Raw genomic sequence first — 24760 nt, forward strand, 5'->3', positions numbered from 1 at the left:
CGCATCGATCGGGTATTCAAAATATATTAATTAGCGTCATAAATCAGTAGTTTATAACTTTTGTCATTTTGATCATGTTATTGCAGTCCCCAAAGTGTTTTATTTTCTCATGCAGAAATCCAGCAAATAAACTTTATGATCAGGGACAAATGCGAACACAAACATACCAAACTTTAATAAAGTAGGTTCGTAAATTTAATGTGCTTTTTTCGTGAAACCCAGACTATTTATTGTTACATTCTGAGAGTACTTAATTTCCAAGGCCACATCCTCTCAAAAATTCGAATGGTGTTCGCACTTTTCGCTTTCTTTTTTTATTTTTTTTTAATAATCGCTGATTCAGTTTCAGTAAATAAAATCAGCCAGATCGAAGTAACAAATGTGTTCGACATTAAAATTACGCTACATTTATTTCCTTTAGAAAAATATCCTTTTCAAGATAACTGGATTGCAGGGATGGATATTTGATGTAATCGCAAATGCAGAGAATTACAGTTAGTAATCTTTGTTTACTTAGCAGATAAACTGACTTCAGAGTAACTATAATTCTACTGGGTTTAACTGCGTATGAAGAAATAGTTCGTCTCATTTCTGGTGATTACTATGAAATATTTTAGAAACCTCCGTATATTTATTCCCAATTATATTGTGAGCATGTCTTTCAACGTATAATATGGTCACAAAATGTGGTGTTTTCTTCTTAATTATAAAAAAAATGAAAGCTTCCTTCATCGCGAATTTACAGCCTAATCACACTTTATATGGAGAATGATTACATTCCCATTATGTAGTTCGCACGGGATGTTGCGAATAAGCCTTCAATTTATGCCAATTTTTGTTGGGAATGATATCTAATTATATCCAAATGATAACTAATTAAAAACTTAAGAGACTAAACGAGTTTAGTCTCTTAAGTCCTAGATTTCAAATAAAATCTATCGGGATATTTGCATTCTTTACTTACTACACTCCACACATACAACTAATAATTTGCTTTGACTCTTAGAGATCACGGAGATTATTCAAGACATTTTGGTTAATCTAGTATCCATCCAACACGAGTGCGTACTATATTCAGCTGTTTACACTCTATCTTTCATATCTCCTTTCACGTATCTCAGACCATAGACTTGAGATCATGCGAGCTCTTCAACTTTCAGTTACGATTTTTTTCTAGCCTGAAATAGAACTCTGGGAAATGCTATGGATATTTTCTTTTCTTCTAAAGTTATACTTTTTAGCGCTAGAGAAAGAGGCAGCTCTCTTAGTTTTCCAATACAGAAAACTATGCTACGGTGATTTTATTGCGTTTCCTTAAGCTGAAATACTTGCGACAAGAAAAGTCCATCTAAGGTATTTCGATAAAAGAAGAGTTTCAAGAAGTCTTGAACTCAAACAAAAAAAAAATAATAATAAATAAAAGAAATCTAGCTCATTTTACTGCTAGAAGTTTTGCCTAATAATGAAACATACCAGCACTCAAATCTATATACAGTACATACATCCACGTTAATAGCAAACAAAGGAATGTTTACTGCTTTCAAAAAATATTCATAAAAAGAAACACGTTCTTCAAGATTCTTTGCGTTGCTGAAAGATCATAAATAAATCTCGGCGCAGGTTTAGTTTTCAATTTCTTACAAAACAGCTATCACCAGCTTTACCTTTAAGGTGGTCTGATCCAAAATAAATAAATACCTTTGAGACTGGAGTAATTCAATAGGCATTTTCGATAGAGGCTATAGCTAATCATTCTTAGGTAGGAAGAATGGGACTCTTTAGCCCACATCTACTGCTCATAAAATGGCTTACTGAATTTCAGGAAAATTCTAAGTAGGCACACTGATTCTTTTCATACGCAGTATATAAAAGTAAGAAGAAGCAAACACCATTGCAAGACAGTAAACAAGTACAATCTAACTAAAAATCTGAAGATGTTACTGACATTTTCTTCAGGTACCAAAAGCATCTTTATTACTTAAAAGTTTCATGAACCCAAAAGGTAAAAGGAGGTATAAGCTTTAAGAGCGCGTGCAGCGTTGTACGACTCCCTATATCTGTGATAATGCATATGCTAGTACCCTGCGCCTCTCATAAATATTTTATTCTCTTCTTAAACAAATAAATAACAAGTACAACCTTTTCTTCAAATTCCTTAGCTTTTCACAGCAAACCTTATCCTCTTCCCACCCATGAAAATTAAATTAGTGGGTTATCTTTTTTAACAGGATCTCGAGAAGTCGTAAAAAAATTCTCATAAGCAAGATCTTTTACGTGCTTCAAGACAGAACTCTGACGACACAAAAAAAAACAAAAAAAAAAAAAAACCATAAGTGGGGAAGGCAAGTTCCCCTGCATATTCAAGAAATCGGAAAAACAGTAAGTCTTTATGTGTGAGGTAATTAAAAACTTTGAGAAAGGACTGGACTTTAAAGTGTTAAAGGCATTAGAGCGATATTCGGAAAATATATGAAGATATAGGGAACAGCTTGAAAGAAGCGGACGAAGGGTGTGTAATTAGAAGGTGGTTGCAAAGAATTTAATTATCTGCCTAAGTGTAGATAATGGAGGAAATAGCTCGTAAAAAATTGTCCAGAATTATAATTTCTGAAGACTTAGAACCATAAAAAAACGCAGAGGTGTGAAATATTTCCTTACCATTGCGTTCAATGGAATATTTCAACATTTTGTAGAAGACATGCTTGGATAACGATAATTAAGGGCCCAATCTGAGGGAAAAGATTAACATGAGGCGGTATAAACTACCTTCTAGCTGGATTAAAGAGATTGTATTACCTGGGTACAAATATTGACTAAGAGGGATAGTTAAAAATTAAAATGCTTCACTCTTGGATGGGGCGGTCGAATTTTATACCACTCTCCAACGTCTTTCGGTGTTTTCAGAATTTGAAAACTTTCCTCATCATTAGTCTGATATGAATTTCCTGAATTAGAGTTGTCCAACATTTTGCCGATTAAATTAAGGAACAGAATGAGCCCCTTTCGCTGAATGTTTCTAAGTTAAAATGAAGAATACGGGGTGTCTGGCGATGTGATGAAGCAAAGCGGTAGGGGGGGGATGTGGTTACTCAATTTGTATAACAATGTCTGCAAGACAAATATTAATGCTAACAAATTTGAATGTTTCATCTTTAAAGAGGATGGCTGAAGACATGCTCGTCCACTCGGTGTATTGCTTTAATTAGCAGAGCGCCTTGCATCTGATCAACTTCATTTATATCTACTCATAACAAGTTCATTTCCTCAAAGCCTTTCAAACTTGTAGGTTCTGGGTTTGAATTCCTGATTCTATCGCAGTAGTAGTTAATTACTCCCGTGAAATTAGACTTACGCTTCATTTCTCAAGGGCTTTTGATACAAATTAGTGTCAAGAAATTATTAGTAAGGTAAGATTTTCCGAAGTCAGGTTCTTTGTGTTTATACATCACATTTCACAAATGTTTTCGCACGAAGAAAATCAAAGTTTATTAGTAATTTTCAGCCTTATTATTAATAAGGCTTTTCGTATACGCTTACTGATGTTTCATTAGGCAAAGACAGAAATACAACGCACCGTAGCAGCAGTATATGGAATGTATTATGGTCAACGTAAGGGGTTTAAATTCAAATTGAGGAAGGATGGTTGCAGGATAGATGTGCGTTTATCTTCAGCCAGCGACTGGTTGATTCTTGAAACGAACTTCCATCTGTTATTGTGAGAGTGGGTAGTTTGAATAAATTCAAGAAAGAACTAGACGGATTATTTCAGTGGATGGACAGGTGATGTGAGTAGGTCTTTTTTTTCAGTTTATGCATCGTTTACTAATAATAAATGCATTAGAGAGTTGTAAATAAATAAAACAAATACAGAGTGGAGATTGCGCATTATATCTGAACTAGTAGCTAACCTGTCTAGACTTAGGAAAGATTTGAATAAAACTTTGTATAAAATTTGTATAAAACTTATTTTTACTTTGGAATGGTGTGGCATAGTAGCCTTAATTTTTAATTTTGTGTGGAAGTATTCCGTGATCGTAATCTATGGATAAAAACACTTCCTTGAAGTTTTTAAAACTGAAAAAACAACAGAACTTTACTGAAGGACGTTATAAAGTGAAATTGACTGTGGCACATTTGTATCGGCCTGCGAACTACTTTGCTGGCTTATAGTCTAATGACAAATGTTCTCAAACTTTCTTAGAGCCAACTGGCGTCATAATGTCAGTGGGATATGGAGAAAGAAAAAAAAAACCTCCAAAGACGTGGTTATGCATTTGTCATTAATGTACACTCTGTTGGGATTTTTTTTTTTTTTTTTGGCGCGTTTCGCTGCAGTATGGTAGCGCCTGTTGGCTCCCTGGAGGCAACAGACTGCAGTGAAACCAGTTTAAAAAAAAACGTGCTTCCAGTAAACTAAAATCAGCTCGCTTTTCTTATGTATTTAAATTCGTCGGTGTCTAGCCATCCATCCATTCTTGTTGTATTTCTTTATTACACAGGGTCCTTATTACAACAGGGAATAATAAATTCCCTGTTGTAATAAGGACCTTAATGAGGAGTGAAATCTGAACAACCCAGTATAGAAAACGTTAAGCCCACTAGAATCTCAATAATATATCTCCATCTCTGTAAGATATCTTGCATAGATGTAGATATCTCTATAGCAAAAAAATATATTGATCACTGAAAATGTAGTGAAGATTTTAGTGCGAACAAACCAAATCAATAATAACACCTCCAGGTATACTGAAGAACAACTGACTTGGATAAAGAAAACTTCACAGAAGATGTACTCTTATTTTTTTAGTCCGTCCTAGAGCACGGAAAGGTACTCAAGTGATCAATAACCCAAAAGAAACGAGGACATCGAGTTTTGATGCAAGAACTCTTAAAACGCAATTCTGACCTGTGTTTTCAAAACAGACATTTCCAAAAACAAATAAAAGAAACCAGTTCTGGTATCTTCTCCTACTATCAATATTTGCGAAGGCTTCTGAAACCTAATCTCGACAAGACTACTAAATTTTTTGTAGCAACGATTCCTACTACTAAAAAAACTCTCAGGAAATTGGAATCCGTGGTAAAATCCCTGAAGTTATTTGAAGAGACTACGTAATAAAAGTCGCAGAAACAAACTCAAAGACAAAACTTGATTTTTACAAACACATAAAATCTACTGCACAGACAACTAATCGATAATAAAATAACTAAAAACTAGTTGATACAGTGGAGCTTTTAGCATAATAACATTTTTTTAAAATCGGAAGCCTATTAGCTTTAATAAGCTCACAACTTTGGTTTGTTCTTTTTATTTAGAGTAATTCAATACCGAAGAAACTCTAGGTAATTTTTAAGCTGATTTTTAAAGGTAATTTAACTGGTGTTTATTTTGATCTTTTTATTATTTAAGAGACAACTATAATCTGCTGAATACAAATTCATGATTGCAAGTATTCAATGGATTTATCCTGAAAGCAACCAGTGTTCAAGTGGAGTTTTATAAACGAAAGATGCCCAAGTTGGACGGACAGAAAAGTCAAGGGTTTAAATGGGCAAAAGAAAAGCATTCAAAGGATCCTGAAAGCGTATAGAAAACAAAAATTCTGATGGGATGAAACAGGGGAACCTTGAGTATAAGGTTATAGAAAACAGAGCTTAAAATTGAGACAGAGTTCTTTTTGGACTTGAATACAAAAGAGAAACGAGGGAATCAGATGGGTCTCTTACTTGATTCAAATGGAAGTCATATAAAGCCCAGCAAAAGTTCCAGACGAGTTGAAACAAGAGATCAGCGGCAAGAAGTCAGGCTGCTGTAAATTGAGTGATATATCCATCACACAGAAGATTATTTTCGAAACACTACTAAAACTGGACGAAAGTAAGGCTTCAGAAACGGTGTATATTCTTTTATAACTGAAGGGGCTGCACCGTCCCATTGGTAGTGCTAATGAGATCGTTTTACCCCAGAAGGATTCTCTAAGGAGAGAAAGGTGGCCAACTATAGACAGTGATTTGACTTCCGTGGATAAGGTTACAGAGTCCCTACTTACGGATACAAGGCGCTTGAAGGGGAAGTAATTTTAATTTTTATGACTGTCATAAAACTTAACTTCATAGCAAGATCCTTGGTTGGATTGAAGGGCTGACTAAAAGATAGGAGACAAAGAGAGAAATTAATGAACATGCCGCATAGTGGACGAGCTTAGCAGGTGGAGTCCCTCAGGGATCAGCGTTGGGGCCACTTCTGTTTTTATCTTCCTTGATGCGGGATGCACGGAAAATATCAGCCGAGATTTAATGGCAGAAAGGGTTGTTAACGAGAAGAACTGGGCCAGGCCGTATTACTTCATAATGATTTAGATCAGTTGCAAGTGGTTTAAAAAATGGCAACTGAAGTTTAATATTTTTAGCATTAGGTTTTGCATCTAGAGAATAGAAATCCAGGCGTACCAGCTACGGGGCGAGTTAAGTTACTTACAAGCTGGGGGGGGGGGGGGAGTGAAGTTAAAAGTGATTCAAGGCGGAACAGACTTAAAGAATACGATTCAGCCAGACATAAAACTTTCCATGCAGTGTAAACACACGGCTAGGAAGGCACACAGTGTCATGTCTATGATATAGGACCTTGTCAAGTATTTAAAAGGATGCCGTTGTTCCTTTATGTAAGCCAATGGTGAGACTGCATTTAGAATATTGCGTTCAAGTCCGGTGAACATTCTTGAAGGAGCTCAAAGAAGAACAATCAGATTGGTAAGGCGTGCTAATTGAGGACCATGTGAAGAACGGCTTAACAAGTAAGGGCTGCAGAGCTTGGCAACTAGACATCTTTTGGGGGGGGGGGAGAAAGAACATAAGAGAGATATACAAAGCCCTGAAGAGAAGTGAAATGAACGAGGTAGGTATATATTCACTGGAAAAAGAGCGAAATGCAAAATTTTGGGAAGTTGTTGTAATTCATTTGAACAGTGGTCGACGTTCATACATTGATGAAATTCAAAACAATTGGGAAGGTATGTAGTGGAACTGGAATGGTATGAACGAAGATTCTCCCCCTCCCCTTTTTTTAGAAAGCTGTAGATAAAGCCCACTTCCTGATATCATTTATCCATTACTGTATAATACTGTTAAAATGGCCTCCATAATACATCACCGATATTATTATTTCTGAAATCTTTGTACGACTTTACCATTTTGTCAAATGTCGTCCATCAGGTACGATATAGCATTAAATAATTTTGTTAATGCATGCTCACGTTGCAGTACAGTAGTCTTCTGGCATTAATTACATTACACTGCATAAGCGTAGCATGAAAAATGAAATAAATTGCGTACTAATTATCCTCCTAGATGACGAACACTAGAAAATTTGGAATAAAGTACAAAATCATATGCAAGCGAACTCGACGAAAACTAAGTGAAAAACAATTATCTTAAAAGGTTTTCTGGCATGGAATCGATCAAATGAGAAGAAAAGTTTCAAAACTTGAACGGAACAATGTCAGAAAGAAATTTAAGCTCAGGCAGAGGGGAAGTCGACATTTTTCTATGCTTTAATGATAGCTGATCGATGAAAACTACAGCGCGACGCTAATTTTATGCATTCAAACATTGATATTTATTATATGCAATGCATTCTTACTGCAGTTAATGCCAGCAGAATATCTATAACAAGAGTTGCACCTGTGATCGGTATTCTAAAATACATTTACCACTCGTACGTTTTGTAAACCGCCAGGGAGCGCCCTCAGTAGAAATTTCCAGTTTTTTTTTTCCCGAGAATTTTGCATTCTATAAGTTATTATGTATCCAAAACGAGAACGCCCATAAGGTGTATGAGCAAACCTTCAAAATTTGTGAGCATAATAAGTTTCGTATCCATATGATTTTAACATATATTATGATAGAAAGACTTAGATATGTATTTCATAAAAATACTTTTCTCTCTATACATTAAAAAAGTTTTCTTCCTAGTGATATTTACTCGAGCCAGTGGGAGAAGAGGGCGAGGCGATTACGTCACTACAAATGCAATTAATTATTGCCAACAGCCTCCATAACATTCACCATCCTCAAACATGCTTCACTGTCTAACATTTGATGTTCCATTGTAACGTTTTTTTCGTATATTAATGTATATTGTATATTTGTAAAATAGTTTGGTATTTTGTAAATAGTTTAGTATTTTGTAAATATTTTAAATATTTGTATAGTTTGTAAATATTTTAGTCCTGCTCTTTCGGATGCAACAATATTCCTCATACATTATGGAACACGAAGCAAAATGCCTTTGGCTAAAATCTATTATTTGGGTACCACTTGTCTTCGCGCAGTGGGCGTAGTAGTAGTAGTGGCATGTGATGCAAGAAAGCAAGTGTATGAGCTTAGGCAGCATCAGCCAAAAAAAAAAAAAAATCACACCATTCCCTCCAAATGCCTGTCCAGTTCCTCCTTAAATTTATTTAACCTATCAACTTCCACAACGACAAATGGAAGTTTGTTCCAGCAATTAACCACCCGCTGGCTAAAGGCAAATTCCCGTACAGCTGTCTTTTCTTAATTTGAATTTATGCCCCGTTAAGTTCGTAATCTGAACAAGTGGAAGGATCCCATTAGAATTCAGCGTGCTCAACCCATTCAAGGCCTTATACACTTCAATCAGATCACCGCGCAGGTGCCTAGTCTCCAGCCACTGCAATTTGCAGAACTTAAGCCTCTCTTGGTAAGAGGATCCCTTCATTCCCCTCAATAATCTTGTTGCCCTTCTCTGTACACGCTCAATCTACATCCTTCCTAAAATGAGGCCTCCAAACCTGTACGCAGTACTCAAGGCTTGGCCTGACCATTGCCTTATACAGAGGGACAATCACCTCTTTTTCCCTGCTAGAAAAATTCCTATATATCATTGACAAAACCCCTTGACCTGCCCTGGCAGCCTGTTTACATTGCTTATAAAACTTCATATCTGACTGCACAATTACTCCCAGGGCTTTTTCATTTTCTACCACCTTAAGTCTAGTACCACACAATTGGTACGTTTCTCTGGGGTTACTTCTACCCATATGCAGTACTTTGCATTTGTCAAGGTTAAACTTCAGTTGCCCCTTCTTAGCCCATCTGCCCAAATTATCTAGATCCTGTTGCAGTAGCACACTGCCATTACTGTCATTAACAACCCTGCCAACCTTTGTATCATCTGCAAACTTCGACATTAAGCCTGATATATACCTTCATCAATATCATTGATAAATATACAAACCAACAGTGGACCCAACACCGAACCCTGTGGGACTCCACTAATAACATTAGTCCCCGAAGAGCAGCACCCATTGATTACTACCCTCTGTCTTCTCCCACTTAACCATCGTAGCAACTTACCCTTAATACCATTCTGCTCCAATTTGTACAATAGTCTTTCATGTACAACAGTGTCAAAATGTTTCCTGAAATCCAAATATATGATATCAAAATTATTTTTTGCATCCAGTTCCTTTGTTACCACATCATAGTATACAATCAAATTTGTCAGACAAGACTTTCCCCTAAAAAACCCCATGCTGTGTCTGAATTATTGCTGCAGCCGTGTCTAGATGATCCTGCAATGCATCTTTAACCAGTGACTCCATTATTTTACACGGAATAGCAGTTAAACTAACTGGTCTGTAATTACTCGTGTCACCCTTCGATCCCCCTTTGTGAATTGGGGATACATTTGCACATCTCCAGTCCGTGGGAACCTCCCCTGAGTCCAAGGATGCTCTCATAATTATGGCTAAGGGTTTGCTTAGTTGCTTTGCCGCCTCCTTTAATATAACTGGATAGATCCCATCCACCCCAGGTGACTTTCTTATGTTTAACTTCAACAATTTCTCCTCCACGTTGCTCCCAGTTATTACAAAATCATTAAGCACCCTGCTACAATTTGATAACCTTCTGCCATTTTCAAACCTTAAAAACTCCTCTTGTGTGAATGTAGATGCAAAATACTCATTCAGTTTGTTTGCCAACTGAGCAGGATCATCAACTGTCGAACCGTTGATATCAAATGGACCAATCAGATTCATCCCCTTCCTTTTACAGTTTATATAAGTAAAGAAATCCTTGCTGTTTTTCTTAGCATCCTTTGCCAAAGATTTCTCGTAATCTGCCTTCGCCTGCCTAACCTCCTTTGTGACCTGATTACAGACTAGCTTATATCTGCCATAGGCTTCTGAGTCGCTTGATAATTTATATGCATCCACGAGTCTCATTAGTTCATTGATAACCATTTAGGCCTAAACCATGAATAATATTTCTTAATAGGTATGAAACACTCTACAACCGTTTTTATTTCTGTTCGTAGTGCAACATTGCAACAGGAGGTTGCGTTTCTGTATTTGTTTATTTGATTGTATTAAATGAATAAAATAAGCACAGAAAATTTAGGTACAGCATTAGAACAGAAACTCCTTCCTACAAGTTTCTAATTTTCAGGCGTTTGTAATTTGTGAACATGCGCAGCTTGAACCATAGGCGATGGTTCAAGCGCAGGTTAATTACGGGTTATGCAGTAGAATTAACGAGATTCCCCCCCCCCCAATAATAAATGCACACTCATAAATCGGCGCAGGATGAATATTTTTAAATGTCAGGGTGTTGTTAAATACAGGAAAAATAAATATTTCTGAAGACGAAATTATAAAAATACAATTTGACTCTGCAGTGACAGAAAGTGAAACATAATGCCAAGCTATAAAGTGAAAACTTGTCCTTTGTGAGGCAGTGATTGCGAATTAGTGGTAAACACTTCATTACTTTTAAGTCTCTACAAATCCCAAAGGGGTACTCCATAAGTTGAAGGTGATTGGTGAGCTTAAAAGAGAGAGAGAGAAAGCAGTACGAGCTCGATGCCCAATTAAATGGCAATAAATATTAATAAATAATATAATAGACATTAATCGTGCAACGCATGGTGATAGAGGTAAACAGTAATTAACACTCTTACATAAAATGACAACATCTACACCAGCAAGAGTAAATAAATAATGGCTTGCTTGTGATACCTCTTCATGGATACGTTTTCCATAATACGAACCTTGATAGCATTAATCACCTCGCTAATAAAGCGCCACCCACGTGCGTATATCATATAATGGCGGAGCGGAAGAGATTTTTCCCTTTTATTGGCAGAGAAATAAAAATTACAAATTTCTACTAATTCATATCACTAGTTTCATGGAAAGGAAGCCTTATTTAGCTGGTAATGCATTTCTCTCCTCATCTATGTTATAATACATAGATGAGGAGAGAAATGTAATAAACAAATAGCAGAGCGTATCTCAGATCGTGGTATGGATTCAAAATTTTTGTAATGCTCTTTACTTGTTTCTTCCTGTATTTTGATAAAATTGAAATGCAACACGTAATTCGCATTTCTGCTGTGATTAATATAATAAAACAAATATAATTTATTATTTATGAATTTAAATTGATAACCAGAATAAAACAAAATCTTCAAAAAGGCCGCCGTAGCCAGAATAAAACAAAATCTTAAAAAGGCCGCCGTAGCCTAGTGGTCAGGCGCGCGGGTGCATAAGTACACGTGCCTTGAGTGACCGGGGTTCAAGCCCGTGACTGCTGAATACGGTGCTGTTTCTTGTATTCTGTGTATCTTGATAAAACAAATATAATTTATTATTTATGAATTTAAATTGATAACCAGAATAAAACAAAATCTTCAAAATGCAATGATTCTTATCTGGTAGTGCTTCAAGTTCGAATCATATTTCACTGCAGCTTGGAAAAAACTATAGCTGGTTGAATCCAAAATTACTGTGGATTCAATCAGATGGACAAGCAAAGCATCAGAATTAACAAAAGCATGCGGATGTTACCAGTGGTACTTCTTGATCTTCACCTTCGTAAGTTGTATGTTTAAGGAATACGGTATGTTCATAAGAATGAGGGGTGCATCGAGTGTTTTTAAACATTTAAAATAAAAATTAGCTTACCTTCTGAATTGATGGAAACGTTGAATAAATCAACAGATCCACAGTCCGCCTGCTGTAGGCTGACATCATCAATGGCGCCATCACCGACGTAACTGGATCCACGAATTCCCTCGATTATTATCTATAAAATATAAGTCATTTCAAATGATTAGTCACTTGTAGGAATTATGCACCATCTAACTGCAAAAGAGTTCCACCTGACATTTCTTTTAGCAGTTAACTCTACTATCATCATTAAGGTATATTACTTTTCTCTGATTACGATGTCACCAGTGTCTCTGCCACACGTAATTGTCCATTTATTCATTTCAGGAATTGCTTGGTGTATACAAGTGGAATTATTCGAAGCACTGAACGTTCAGAAAGGAAATGTGAAAGCCTGATCACCCTTGCAGTTCGATTAAAAATTTTCATTTCAGTGGCGAAGAGTTTTACAGATTTGGAATTAATTCCAAACCTGTAAAACTCTTCGCCACTTGAATATTGGTTTGCCTTGACTTAATATGGTATCAACAAGACCCAGTCCTTGCCAACAAAACATTCCCCATACTATGATACCACTTCCAGATGGTTGTGTTGTCTTGAAATAACCTTGTGAATGTACAAAGAAGTGTCACGATTTGGTAATGAGACTGCGGTGAATTTGTCTGTTCATCCGTCTTTGATCTTTCTCTTCTTTCCATGAGATTAAATTTTATTCCAACGCCTAAAAAGTCCCACTTAGTGTTTATTCTTAATGCGAACGCCAGTATTTATCACTGGAAGAACAGAATTGTTCTAAGATTATTGATAAATAATAAAAATAAAACTCTTGTAGCAACACCCGGGTGAATAGGAAAGTTTAAAAAGTCTTAGATTTTTTTTTTTTTTTATCAGATTGTCATGTAGAAGATATAACAACCAGACAGCCGAATTCTATCTTGTGAACACTGAGAAACAGATCAATCGAGGTTTTCAAAGATAATACTAAAATAATTATTTAAAGCTTTTTGATGGCGTAATTCTGATCCGAAAACCTTGAGCTATAGATGCAATTTTTAGATCTTTAAATAAAATGGATGAATGCTTTAAATTAACCACGTTGAAAGATATTTTCTTTTATTAAATTACAGCAAGGAAGGTGCCTCAATACATACAAAGATTCATCATAAACGTATTCAAATTCTGTATCCCTTATATCTAACTGACACCGCCTCTGTGATATCCCAACAATGTCCGCATTTGATGTCTTGGTCATCACTTAAATTTTATTTACTATACTCCTATCATTGGTGTACATGCAAGTAAATGCACTTTTTTAACTCTTAGTACCCCTAACACAGCCCATGTATTTGCTTTGTTGCATGATGATTCCCGACAGTCCTTGAAATCCCAAGTATCTTGCTTTCTAGGCTGCTGCTTCTCCTTCCAGTAGAGGGGCAGTGGCAAGGATCACTTCTGCTGTGGCCATTGTTAATCTATTATTCTGTGTATCCCCCCCCCCCCCCCAAGCTCGCCTAGTATTCTTTCTGTTTAAGTATATCCCATCTCTGGGATCTACTTAACAAGAGCACTCGCGACTTTTTTCCAATATTGTCCTGTACTTCTTAAGTAACTCTGCAGCTCTACTACTCTTAATGTCATTAGTGCCAACGTGTACAACAATATCATCTTTTGTGCCCTTAAAAAGTGATATCTGCTCTGTAATGTCATCAACTTTTGCCCCTAGCAGACATGCCCTGGTCCTATTCCACCTGTCCTTTTTGCACAATATATTCCCCTTTTCACTGACAATAGAGCCATTGACAACTAGCTCCTGTGGGACCAGCGCATTCTGCCTTGGAGGTTGCCGCTGTGTTACCTGCTGATCAAGCGCAAGCTAGCTTTGGCGTTGATGTGGACAGCTGAGAGCTTGATGGGTCCCTAATTTAAATCCTTCGAGGGTATCCACCCTGTTCTTTACACTCTCATAAAGGCCCATAACAACGCTGAGTTGGCGCCTAATATCCTTACATTGAAAACAGACATACCCCCCCCACAAACCATGTTTGGGGACTTTGAAATGGGTGAATGAAATACTAATTTACTTCATAGAATGGGAAAATACAGGTGGTTTTTTTTTTTTTTATTCATAACATGATTTTATTATTTTATTCATGCCACAACATGTTCAATGTGTCCTCCACATTTATCAAGACCGTGCAGTAGTTGGAGTGTCAAGTTGCTAAGAACATGGCTATAACATTATCTCCGATACAGAAAGAAAAATGTCATTTTCAATCGCCTTCTTCAGTGCCGTAATGATTCTTGGATTCTTCTGAAACACAGTATTTGAGATAACTCTAGATATAAAAAATCACGTGGGTTTAATTAAACCCACGTGATTTTTCACGTGACATTGGTGCCCACGACACTCCTTTGCTATACACCTCAGGATAGCGGATAGAAACCACGCTGTTTCCAAAAATTTCATCCAGGAACTCCAGTTCAACTCCTGCATATTCAATGTTCAACCAAATCTCCAAACCTTTCTCTACAGAAATTATTTTCACCTAAATCATCAGCAATGCTGATTAATATTAACGTATTTAGATATTTTGAAAATTAATTCTTAATACTGTATCAGCAATATACAATTTAATGAAGCATAAAACATCGCCAATATTGATGGGAATGCCTTGGAGCAGTACGCTGTTTCTGCACTTGGGATATAAAGAAAAACACGATAATTTTAAGGAGAAATTCGATGCTGTACATATTTTATAAGGGCCTCAGAAAAGGAATGGAGAGAAAATATTCCTGCTTCCTTGGGAATTGAAAAAACACCAATTACCATTGTATTACAAGAAGCGATTCTAGCTGAACCTTTGATAATTAGCTCTGTAATGAACAAAAAAAAGCAGTTCCTTTGATTATTCAAACTAACTACACAGACAACTGATCACATTGCTAGTATTTTTTTTTTTTCCCTTCAAAGCTGATCAACAGATTCTGTTCTGGAATTAGTCTCTTGTTCCTGATCACTCCATGTTACCAATGTAAATTTGCTTGTTTTTTATCCAATTGCGAAATACAATCCGCCCCTATTCTCTTAATGAAGTCTTCTCTACAGAAAATTCCCCAGAGTTCGCCTTGTTAGCAAAAATAAAAGAAACACGATTACTCTTCTGCCTAAAAGCTAAGCAATAAGTACCCCTATTGTTATGAGATTATGTTTCTATTGTCATGGTAACGGCTTTCAGAATATACAACCAGGTTATGAGCTTCGAAAAGAAAAAAATGTTTTTGTTCTTTCACGTATGTTTGTCAGATGCTTTGAAATTAAATAAAAGGTGGTTTTCTGTTGACGTTGACATTGGTTTTATGCCATTTTGTTGTGTTCCTGTCAAATGAGTGGCGAAAATTCGTAATACAATTTAAGAGAAGTAAGAAAAATAATGAAAGAATGAAAAAGAATGAAGCGAATTAAAATGCTCCTTTGCGTCAAGTGAAGTCAAGCTGTTTAATGGCTAATTATCAACTGATCCTTTTTTACATAATTTTTAACAGTTACGCAGGAACGAAGATATTTTTTTTTATCTGCATCCGGATGACATAAACTACCCTACCAAAATATAAAATACAAATTTGTACATCTCAATATGGAATTTAGTAAATAGCTGGACTCAATGTAATCATTAATACGTTTTCACCTACGAAAAACACGTATTTTTCATCCAGCAAAACAGATACCGAACAACCAAAGCCAAAAGCCTGGATTTGTATCCAATTGAGAACTTGAAAAATCATTTTAAGAGACCCATCGGAGAGTGCCAACAGCAACTGAGGATATAAGGTTTGTTTATTGTAGTTTATCCTGCAATAATGGCATCATAGTTGGTATAATCACCGCCCTCTCCACACTAGGTGGAAAAGACCTGAGTTCCAAATCCATCAACGAAGCAATGAATTTTTATGGGTCTTTTTCACAGCGTGGCTTTCTTTCTCAAGCGAGGTTAGCATGATTTTTTCTTCCAGAAACTCGTGTTTTTCGTCCAGCGAACAGCAAATGGTCCACAGAATACAAACTATTTAAGACATATCATCTACGGTACAATATGGCATAAGTTGCCTAAAACCCTACACCCAATTACTCCTGTAAACTGTGTATTCCTTTGTCCATTTGCTGGATGAAAATCGAGGGATTTGCGTTTTTCATCAGTCGAACCTACGTCTTTTGCACACGGCGTGGAAGAACAGTGATTAAAACTGCCGTGAGAACTAAGATTATGTACTGAGGGTTACATACTCTTAGAAATATTGGGATATATCGCTACAGATAGCACTCGTGGGTTGCACAGTTGGTAGAATCACCGTACTTCCCACCCCACACTGGGTGGAAAATACTTGAGTTCGAGTCCAGTCGATGATGTGAGTAATTTTACTCACAGGTAGGTGTGAGGGGTAGCACGGTTTTTTTTATCCCGGAAACTAGGGTTTTTCGTCCAACAAACAAAAAATCGACCACAGAACACACGCAATTTGCAGACAGTATACACGGAGCAATATGGCCTTAGTCGCTGATGCTCCTAAAACCCCACTACAGCAGCAGCAACAACAACATTACAGAGATATCTGTGCAGACTTCGCAAATTTAATACCAATGAGAATTGCACTCCTCATTCCCAATAAACGTGACTTCACAAATAACTTATATGTCTGACATCCCCTAATATTTTTGATAAGGCTTTATATGTCGACAAGAAGCAAAATAAAATGATAATCATACTGACTTCAATTAGTTATCTCTTAAAATACATTTTGTAAAGTAGATAATCGATACCTTTGCTTCCAGTCTACTCTCCTCTGGTATCGCAGTATATGCAACCTGGCTGGCCCTAATTAAATGAACCATATCGACTGATGTAAATGTAATATGAAATTATGCACCTGCTTTACTCTTTCCCTCTTCCCGTCTTAACAGGAGATTAAGATCATGTTACGCGAAATACTACAAAAGACACGCGATTTTACCTCGAGGATATAATTAAATATTTAACACAGAATGTTGTCAAATGAAATTTACTTGCTTTCGTCTTGAGCAATGTAAGATGCAATATTTATAATAAGCAACTTCCCGGTGCACTGTTGCTTCACCGGCAAATTTATTAATGATATGAGTAAAGCTTTTTTCTGTTCTTTATTTTGCACCAAGAGATATCCTAGAAATCAAACTTCCTTTCTTTAGACTCTTTTATCTTCTGTTTGGCTCACACTGCAACTGAACCATTGCTTGATTTGATTGTGTAGAACCTAGAAGAGACAATAAGCACGAGGCTTCAGTGTTTCTAGTGTGTTCCAAGGTTTGTGGAACGAAAAATCCAAGTGGAACTCTACACTTCAATCTAAACCAGTTAACTCAAACAAAACCTGAATCCCTAAAGTCTTAACTAAACTCAAGCCCATTTTAGCCTTGGTTCAAGATGGCCGATGAAAATAAAATAGTTCTCCCCTCCATTTAGTATGAATTTGGTTTGGATCAGACTGTAAACACAGAGATAAACACGTATGGACTTGGTGATTTCATAAGTCCATTTCAAAATGAAGGCCAAAATGTTGTTAATGGCACAAGTAGTTTAAACTTATTCCGCTGATTATTCCATTTCCTCAATTCCTTAGAGGTGCTTCGCTTACTTGCCACCTTGATCGACTGGCCATCAGATAAGTGCTAATTCCACTCTTGATATTTCAGTTGGTGTTCGGGCCAGTGGTTTGTATTCGAGCACTGTCGACTACAGATTGGATGAAAGTCGATAATCTGTTGGCATTGTGTAGGTAAATGGAAGTCATGTTTATTCATGATATGTACTAACACTGAATTTCACAACTTCCATACTGCTCATGAACATAAATAGTCTCACACTTTCTCCCAGTAATGTCATTAACAAAACTACTGTATCTGCCAGCTGCCATCTGAATTTTAATTCGACCACCAATGGCCTTCTGTCAAACGAACGCTGTTGTCATTACAGTGGAAGTCTCCCGGACCATTTGTGTCCTTAGAACTCGTACCTTATAGAAACACGCCACATGCTTTGTCGATTTTTAAATCGGCTTTGGACGTGAGCAGAAACTGTTATATGAAATCTCAGGACTACCAAGTCATTAGATTGCCACACAGAGAAGTTATTTTTAGAAGCGGTCCCTCCGCGTATTACTTTTGTACCCGCTGAGCTAGCAAATCATCCTGAAGTGAAAATTTCTTATCTCGGTTTTTGTAAAGTTTGTAAGAAGGAAAGCAGGTACCTTTTAAACCTTAGGTGACGTGAATTCCCTATAAAATGTGGAAAGGGGGATGCGCGGGTAATTTGCGCATTCACTTAAAAAAAGATAATGCTGTCTTTAAAGATATCAAATTACTTTTGATAAAATCCAGACACATCCTATTAAAATAAACTCCTTTTATTAAAAACAAAAATACGTCTATAAATAAGGAAAGGTTTTGTATTTAGTGAGATGAAAAAAAAAAAAAAAAAAACGGAGGTCCTGTATTCTTTTACTTGAAACCTAGTTTTCTGTAAACCTTTTTTCCACTCGCGGTAAAAACGTGTACATTTATGAACATACGATAGTGGACACAAAATTGAAACAGCCTTTACAACAGACGTAATTATAATATAACAATATTTCATATCACATAAAAATATTTCTCCAAATATTTGGTTGAACATTCCCACATAATTTCTGGTCTAGGATATGATGAAATTCGTAGGATGGTTATACTTAAGATTCTTTGCTGTCAGAATATTACGAATTGACTACTAGGGAATTTTGAGTTGAGCCCTCTCTAGTTTTCTGTCTCTCTGAGAATTGTGTTTCCAAACTAACTTACAGCCGACCTACTAACATCCTACTTTTCTTCTAACTCGTGTACTGATGATCTTGGTAAACCATCTATCCCACCATCTCCAATTCAATCCATTCAATGCTTCCTGTGGTCTTCCCACTATCCCACCATTTCCAGTTCAATCCATTCAATGCCTCTTGTGGTCTTCCGTCAAAAGGAGATCAAAAAATTTTGAACAGTCTTGATGTCAAGAAAGCGCCAGGTCCTGAGGTATTTCTCCACTTGTTCTAAAAACCTGTGCTCCTGAGATTATTCCTGTTCAGTGTCGCCTTTTTATACTTTCATATTCCGCTGGTGTTTTATCCTCTGCTTGGAAATTTTCTCATGACCAGCCGATAAAGAGCGATAAACTCTCTCATAAGTAATGGAAAAATCCATTAACCGCCAACTCCTAAACTATCTAGAAACCTCCCATTTGATCAGTGATCGCCAGTATTTTTTCCGTCATCATCGATCTACTGGTGATATGCTAGTTTATGTTATACCCATCTATGGAAATGTTTGGTGAAACTCAAGAAGTTGCCCTTAATATTTCAATGGATTTTGATCGTGTGGCATAAAGGTCTTCTAAATAAGCTTCCACCTTATGATTTCCGACTGTTTTTTATAATTGGGTATCCAGTTTTTCTCTGACCGCTCACTGCAGGTGGTGGTAGACTGCTCTCTGTCTTCTAACTTCACTAATTCAGATGTTCCCCAAAGTTCAGCTCTTTCTCCCACTCTTTTCCTCTTGTATATTAATGACTTCCTTCCATTGACCAGAAATCCTATCCATAGTTTTCCTGATGATAGCACATTGCATTCCACCTTCCAGTTTGAGAAACCGTGCTCTGCACAAACACTTCAACATCTCGAATTGCCACTACCAATTCCTTAAATGCTGATCTCCAGTGGGCAAAGATAACTTAGTTCATTTCAATCCTTCTAAAATCTTGCAAAAAAGATATTTACATATACTTTTTAAATGCAATAAAATAAAATACAATCATTATTTTTAATCTGAGTCAAAGAAGCAATTGACATTCCTTGATTTTAAACTTAATCTTCGAAGAACTTGTAGACAGAAAATCAGATCCATTTCTTGATTTTTTCAATTGAAAAAGACAATTTTCGCATTTAAACAGTTCTCCAGAAACTGAAAGAATGCAAAGCTTTTAACACAGAATGCTTCATAGCAAGTTTTAAATCGATTCAAATATAAAAGTCTTGTACGTACAATCATTCATATATGGGCAACGATGAACTGGAAATGTCTCTTTTCTATATTCAAGCAATAAACTTTGGCCGTGGCTCGAATGATAGGTATTAAACTAAAAAAAGGGGAGATCATCACTATAAAAACACATTGGAATGCATCTAAGTGCATTTCAGTGCTAAACGTCAATCAAAAAAGGCACCGGTGCGTAAAACTTACACTTCCGTAAAATTCAAAAGGATGTCATGATTGTCAACTAGTGCCGTAATGTCTTCGATCGGTTGGGGGCACCACGTTTGGTTATTCCATGTCTGCTGCATCCTGCTGAATTATATAGATACTCATCGTTGTGTCTCATTGCTATCCCGATCTTTGTGTATATTTCGGGCCGGTCTTGCAGGATTAAAAACCCCGTTTTCCTGTTCAAAACCGGTTAACCCATCCACGAGTGAGAAAGCCATTAATGTCGTTTGCGGAAAAAGTAAATTTAATATGACCTTTCATGGACAGCTGTTTGATATGACCTTTCAAGGGCAGCTGTTTAAAGATTGATCTGTGGTCGCCTTTTTTTTATGTATAATTACAAGATAAAATCAATAATTTTTACTTTCCTTTTATTAAAGCGGCTTCCATCCTCTTTGAAGCCACAGATGGACATAAAACAATTCCGACTGCTTTTGTCTCAGAACTCCAGTCTCTAAAGTCTCAGAACTCCAGTCTCATGAAAATGCTAGTTAGCTAGTTCGCATCTGTTGCAAATATATCTCTCTTTACAATGCTACATTAGTTGACACATATTTCTCTCTCTATTGAACCATATCTCATCCATATTCATTTATTTATTATAAAACTTTGTTTCCTCACAGCTGACCAGGCGCCGAAACTTCAACATCTAAACAATCTTTAAATCTACAGTCCCCTTTTCTAATTTATAACTGTTAATCAAACTTATGAATACAAAATTTCAGGTATACAGTTGTATGTCATTTGTAAATGTAATTTTACTTCTTTTCATTCTTAGGTATGGCTTTTGTTGATCATATATGAACAAAAATATAATTTTAATGTCCTCCTGTCCCAATGTTCTTCAGGTCTTGGCTGTAAAGTGTCTGGAGTTTGAAATAAAATTGAAGCATCCTTACTTTAGCGTTTATCCTTGCTCGAGACCACTACGACGCTTTTCCACGTAGGCTGGACTCTGTCCTCAACGCTGAATTATCTCTTCATAGGCTATCAGGCTGAAGAAATTCTCTATAGTTGCTTTATTGGGCATTCGTTCTTTACTCCATTCTGTATCTCTGGTGACGCATACTGTGGATACTTGACTTAATCAAGGCGGGGCGAAATCCTAAGATTAAAAGCGCAGTTTTCTCCACGAATCAATCTTCACAATTGCATCATGTGATGATGCGATCCAACCCAGTACTGGAATGAATACATTAAATATGGGATCAGGAGAACGTTGAGACCTTCAATTAGGCTGGCGCGATCAGTAAAGACAATAGGAGCGATCATCATATGATGCCACCCCGCTCTAGTTCAAATTCTCATATGGGAGTCTCCCAAAAAGTACAATTCAAAAACTTACCCCTAAATAACATTTATTTCTAATATATTAGAAATTCCACAGTAAAATTTTAATCACGAAATTCAAATTTGTCACTCTCCTGGTTCGAATCCTCAGGAGGATGTAGCTGAATCCTACAGTGATCACACTTGTACTTGTATATCTAGAATTTTCTAAACCTTTCACCACACTTTGTTCACAGTCTTGTGTTTTAGATCTGGGACAGGACCACAAGCATGATATCTGATAATTAAAAACACGATTTCCAATAAAAGGTGGTCCTTAACAATTTATACACTATCTTTAGAACATGACGTACCTAAGAAAAAAAAATCTTACCTGAAAATTTTCTTTTAAGCTTGGTACAGAAACCGCACCTCTCAGCCATTGGTTGCCTTGTTCGCCTACTTTCTCCCACACAGGCTGTAGTTCTCCAAACACTTGAGATTCTGGTTTGATGAAAATGCGAAGTCCTCCTAAAAAAGTACATCAACAATATTAGACTGTGACGTTGGTTCCAGCTAAGAACATTTATTATTAAGAAGATAAAATGCAAGATGTTACTTTGATGATTTCTTATGTAGCTTTTTTTTTGTTCCGATTTTTACTGCACATGTCTCGAAGCTGTTTGTGATGTAACATGTAAATTATTCAAGTGGATTTTCTAGAAAACGGAAATCAAGTCATCTGTTTTGATCCTCCGGTAGCACTTTAATTATTAATTGTACAAAAACAGAAAGAACCGAACTTTTCCATTACACGTATGATGTGAAATGGAAATCTTAAAATTTGACTTTTAAAAGACAGAGAGCGCTGGAAAAAAAAATAAAAATAGACGGAGAGCAAACACATAAGCAGAAACTCTTATTTGTTTCTTTGCTTGAAGGAACGCGCAAGTTAACGCAAGATAAACATTTTTTTAGACTGTACACAGTCCTTCTCTTAGTACCTGGATCCTTTCGCGATATGAATTCATCAGCCAAAACTTTCACTTGATCAGTGAAAGATTTGGATGATGTGTACATCCAGAGGCGAAAGAATAATAAAAAATCATTCGGATGTCTCAAATAATTCATGGCAACCTAATTGAAAACAACTCTAGAAATTTTCAATTTTAACAAACTTTTGGCAGACTGAACAATGCTTTTAAGGCGATTAAAAAATAGAGGAAACAAGCCAGCATTTACACTGATTTCTGTGTTATTTCTTTATTCACCTTCGCGAGTCGAAAGTGGTTATTATCACTGTCCTCTCAAACTGGATGGAAAATCAGGCGCCTAAATCTAATATATTTATTAAAATTAAACCAAATACAGGTGATCCTCGGATTCAGTTTTACTTTGATTTACGTGAGTCTTAGTTTCTTATTTCAAAACATGGCGGACATCCCTGGTAACATAGAGCGCGAGGGTTGTGGGGTCTCTGGTTGAGTCTGTTATAATTTGAATCAGTATGGATTTTTCGAAAATTTTAATTGCATCCCATTATCAGTTATCTTTGGTTTGAAGTTTAGGATAACGATGGAAAAGGTGCTTGGATATACACTGAGTGATCACTGAATTATGACCACCCCTATGAAAATGAATGCGACCACGTGAGGTACCAGAATGCGCAGTTAGTCGACCTACGTAGCATAGATAAGGTGTCAGTGATAGTAAAATTCCGAGCGTGATAAGTAAAAGGACGGATTTATCGGAATTTGATAAAGGACAGATTGTAGGTGCTCGACGAGCTGGTGCCTCCATTTCCCAAACGGCTGAACTGGTGGGGTGCTTGAGAGCCGCCATAGTTACAGTGTACCAGGACTGGCATCAAAATGGTCAAACAACGACTCAACGGCAAAACTGCAAAGGTCAGCGAAAGGTTGATGTTAGAGGTGAGCTCCGGGTCCGACGACTCGTACAAGCGAACAAGGGCAGCACTATTAAAGAGGTGACTACCCAATACAACATGGGCCAACCCGGAACAATATCTGGCATGACCATGCGTCGCATGCTCGCACGCATGAGCTATACAAGTAGACAACCCCTATGGCATCCTCTCGTAACCAAGGTTCATCGGCGTAAAAGATTCGCCTTATGCAAGTTGGACATTAGAAGACTGTGTGCTTGAACATTAGAAGAAGTGGACATTAGAAGAAGGTGTGCTTGGTCGAATGAGTCACGTTATTTACTTCACACCGTGGATGGTCGTGTACGGATTTGTTAAAGCCAAATCCGTACACGAGGCTCTTGATCCATCATGCATGGTATCAAAAGTGCAGGCCGGCGGGCGGTTGTATGGTGTGGGGCTTGTTTCACTGGCAGGAACTTAGACCAGTGGTGCATGTGAAACAACGTATCGGTGGTCTCCGCTATCGTCAACTGCTTGCTGACTGTGTACACCCCGCTATGTTGCACTTTTTCCCGAATGGCGATGGTGTATTCCAAGATGACAGTGCGCCGAGCCATGGGGCACTCGTTACGCAGGAATGGTTTGAGGAACACAGTTATGACTTCCAGCATATCGATTGGCATCCGAACTCCTCCCGATATCAATCCCATAGAGCACTTGTGGGACACTATGGAAAGCCATATCAGGCGCCTGGATACACCAATTACCTCCATACCTGCATTGCTGACCGCATTACACACAGCTTGGTTGGTCATACCTCCCGAACGCTTCCGACATCTTGTTGAATCAATGCCACGTCGGATAGCTGCTGTAGTGAGGGCAAAAGGAGGAGCTACGAAGTATCAGGTAGGTGGTCATAATTCAATGATCAATCAGTGTAATTTGTACTAAAAATTCTTGGACGATATGGGCTTCTTTAAGTAGAGAATGATTGCAGTTAGAATGAGGTAACCATCTTTGAGCAATTCTACCCTGGTCCAGAAGTTTCATGGTTCTAGATGTCCTAATCTGTTTGTGAATGCAATTATAATGCAGAACATCGTTTGCCACTGAGAGTAATTATAATACTCTCACAGTAGGACTATTAAGGGACCGAAAATCTACGTGTAGTGGTAGGAAGATAACCTAAATTCTCAGCCAATCACAGATTGCTATGAGAGGGAACTTTCTCTAATAGACGAAGCAAGAATTGGTCTGAAAACCTAATTGAGGTCTGCCGACGTGGGATTATATGCTAGTTTATTTTTAGGCTC

The 24760-nt window shown here is 37.1% G+C and overlaps 1 protein-coding gene across 1 annotated transcript in view; it reads right to left on the reverse strand.

The window, feature by feature from the left end:
* The window catches only part of LOC150075020 (uncharacterized), a 198511-nt gene that overhangs the window by 19389 nt on the left and 154362 nt on the right, over positions 1-24760 (reverse strand). Inside the window, exons 6-7 of the mRNA XM_090388314.1 lie at positions 21954-22090; positions 11988-12108 (exon numbers count right to left, since the gene is read on the reverse strand). Coding sequence (XP_090244440.1) covers positions 11988-12108; positions 21954-22090 — 258 coding nt within the window. The remainder of the gene's footprint in view (positions 1-11987; positions 12109-21953; positions 22091-24760) is intronic.

Source organism: Mastigoproctus giganteus, chromosome 14 (assembly GCF_048544385.1).
Source record: "Mastigoproctus giganteus isolate SK-2022 chromosome 14, ASM4854438v1, whole genome shotgun sequence".
Taxonomy (NCBI): Eukaryota; Metazoa; Arthropoda; class Arachnida; order Uropygi; family Thelyphonidae; genus Mastigoproctus; species Mastigoproctus giganteus.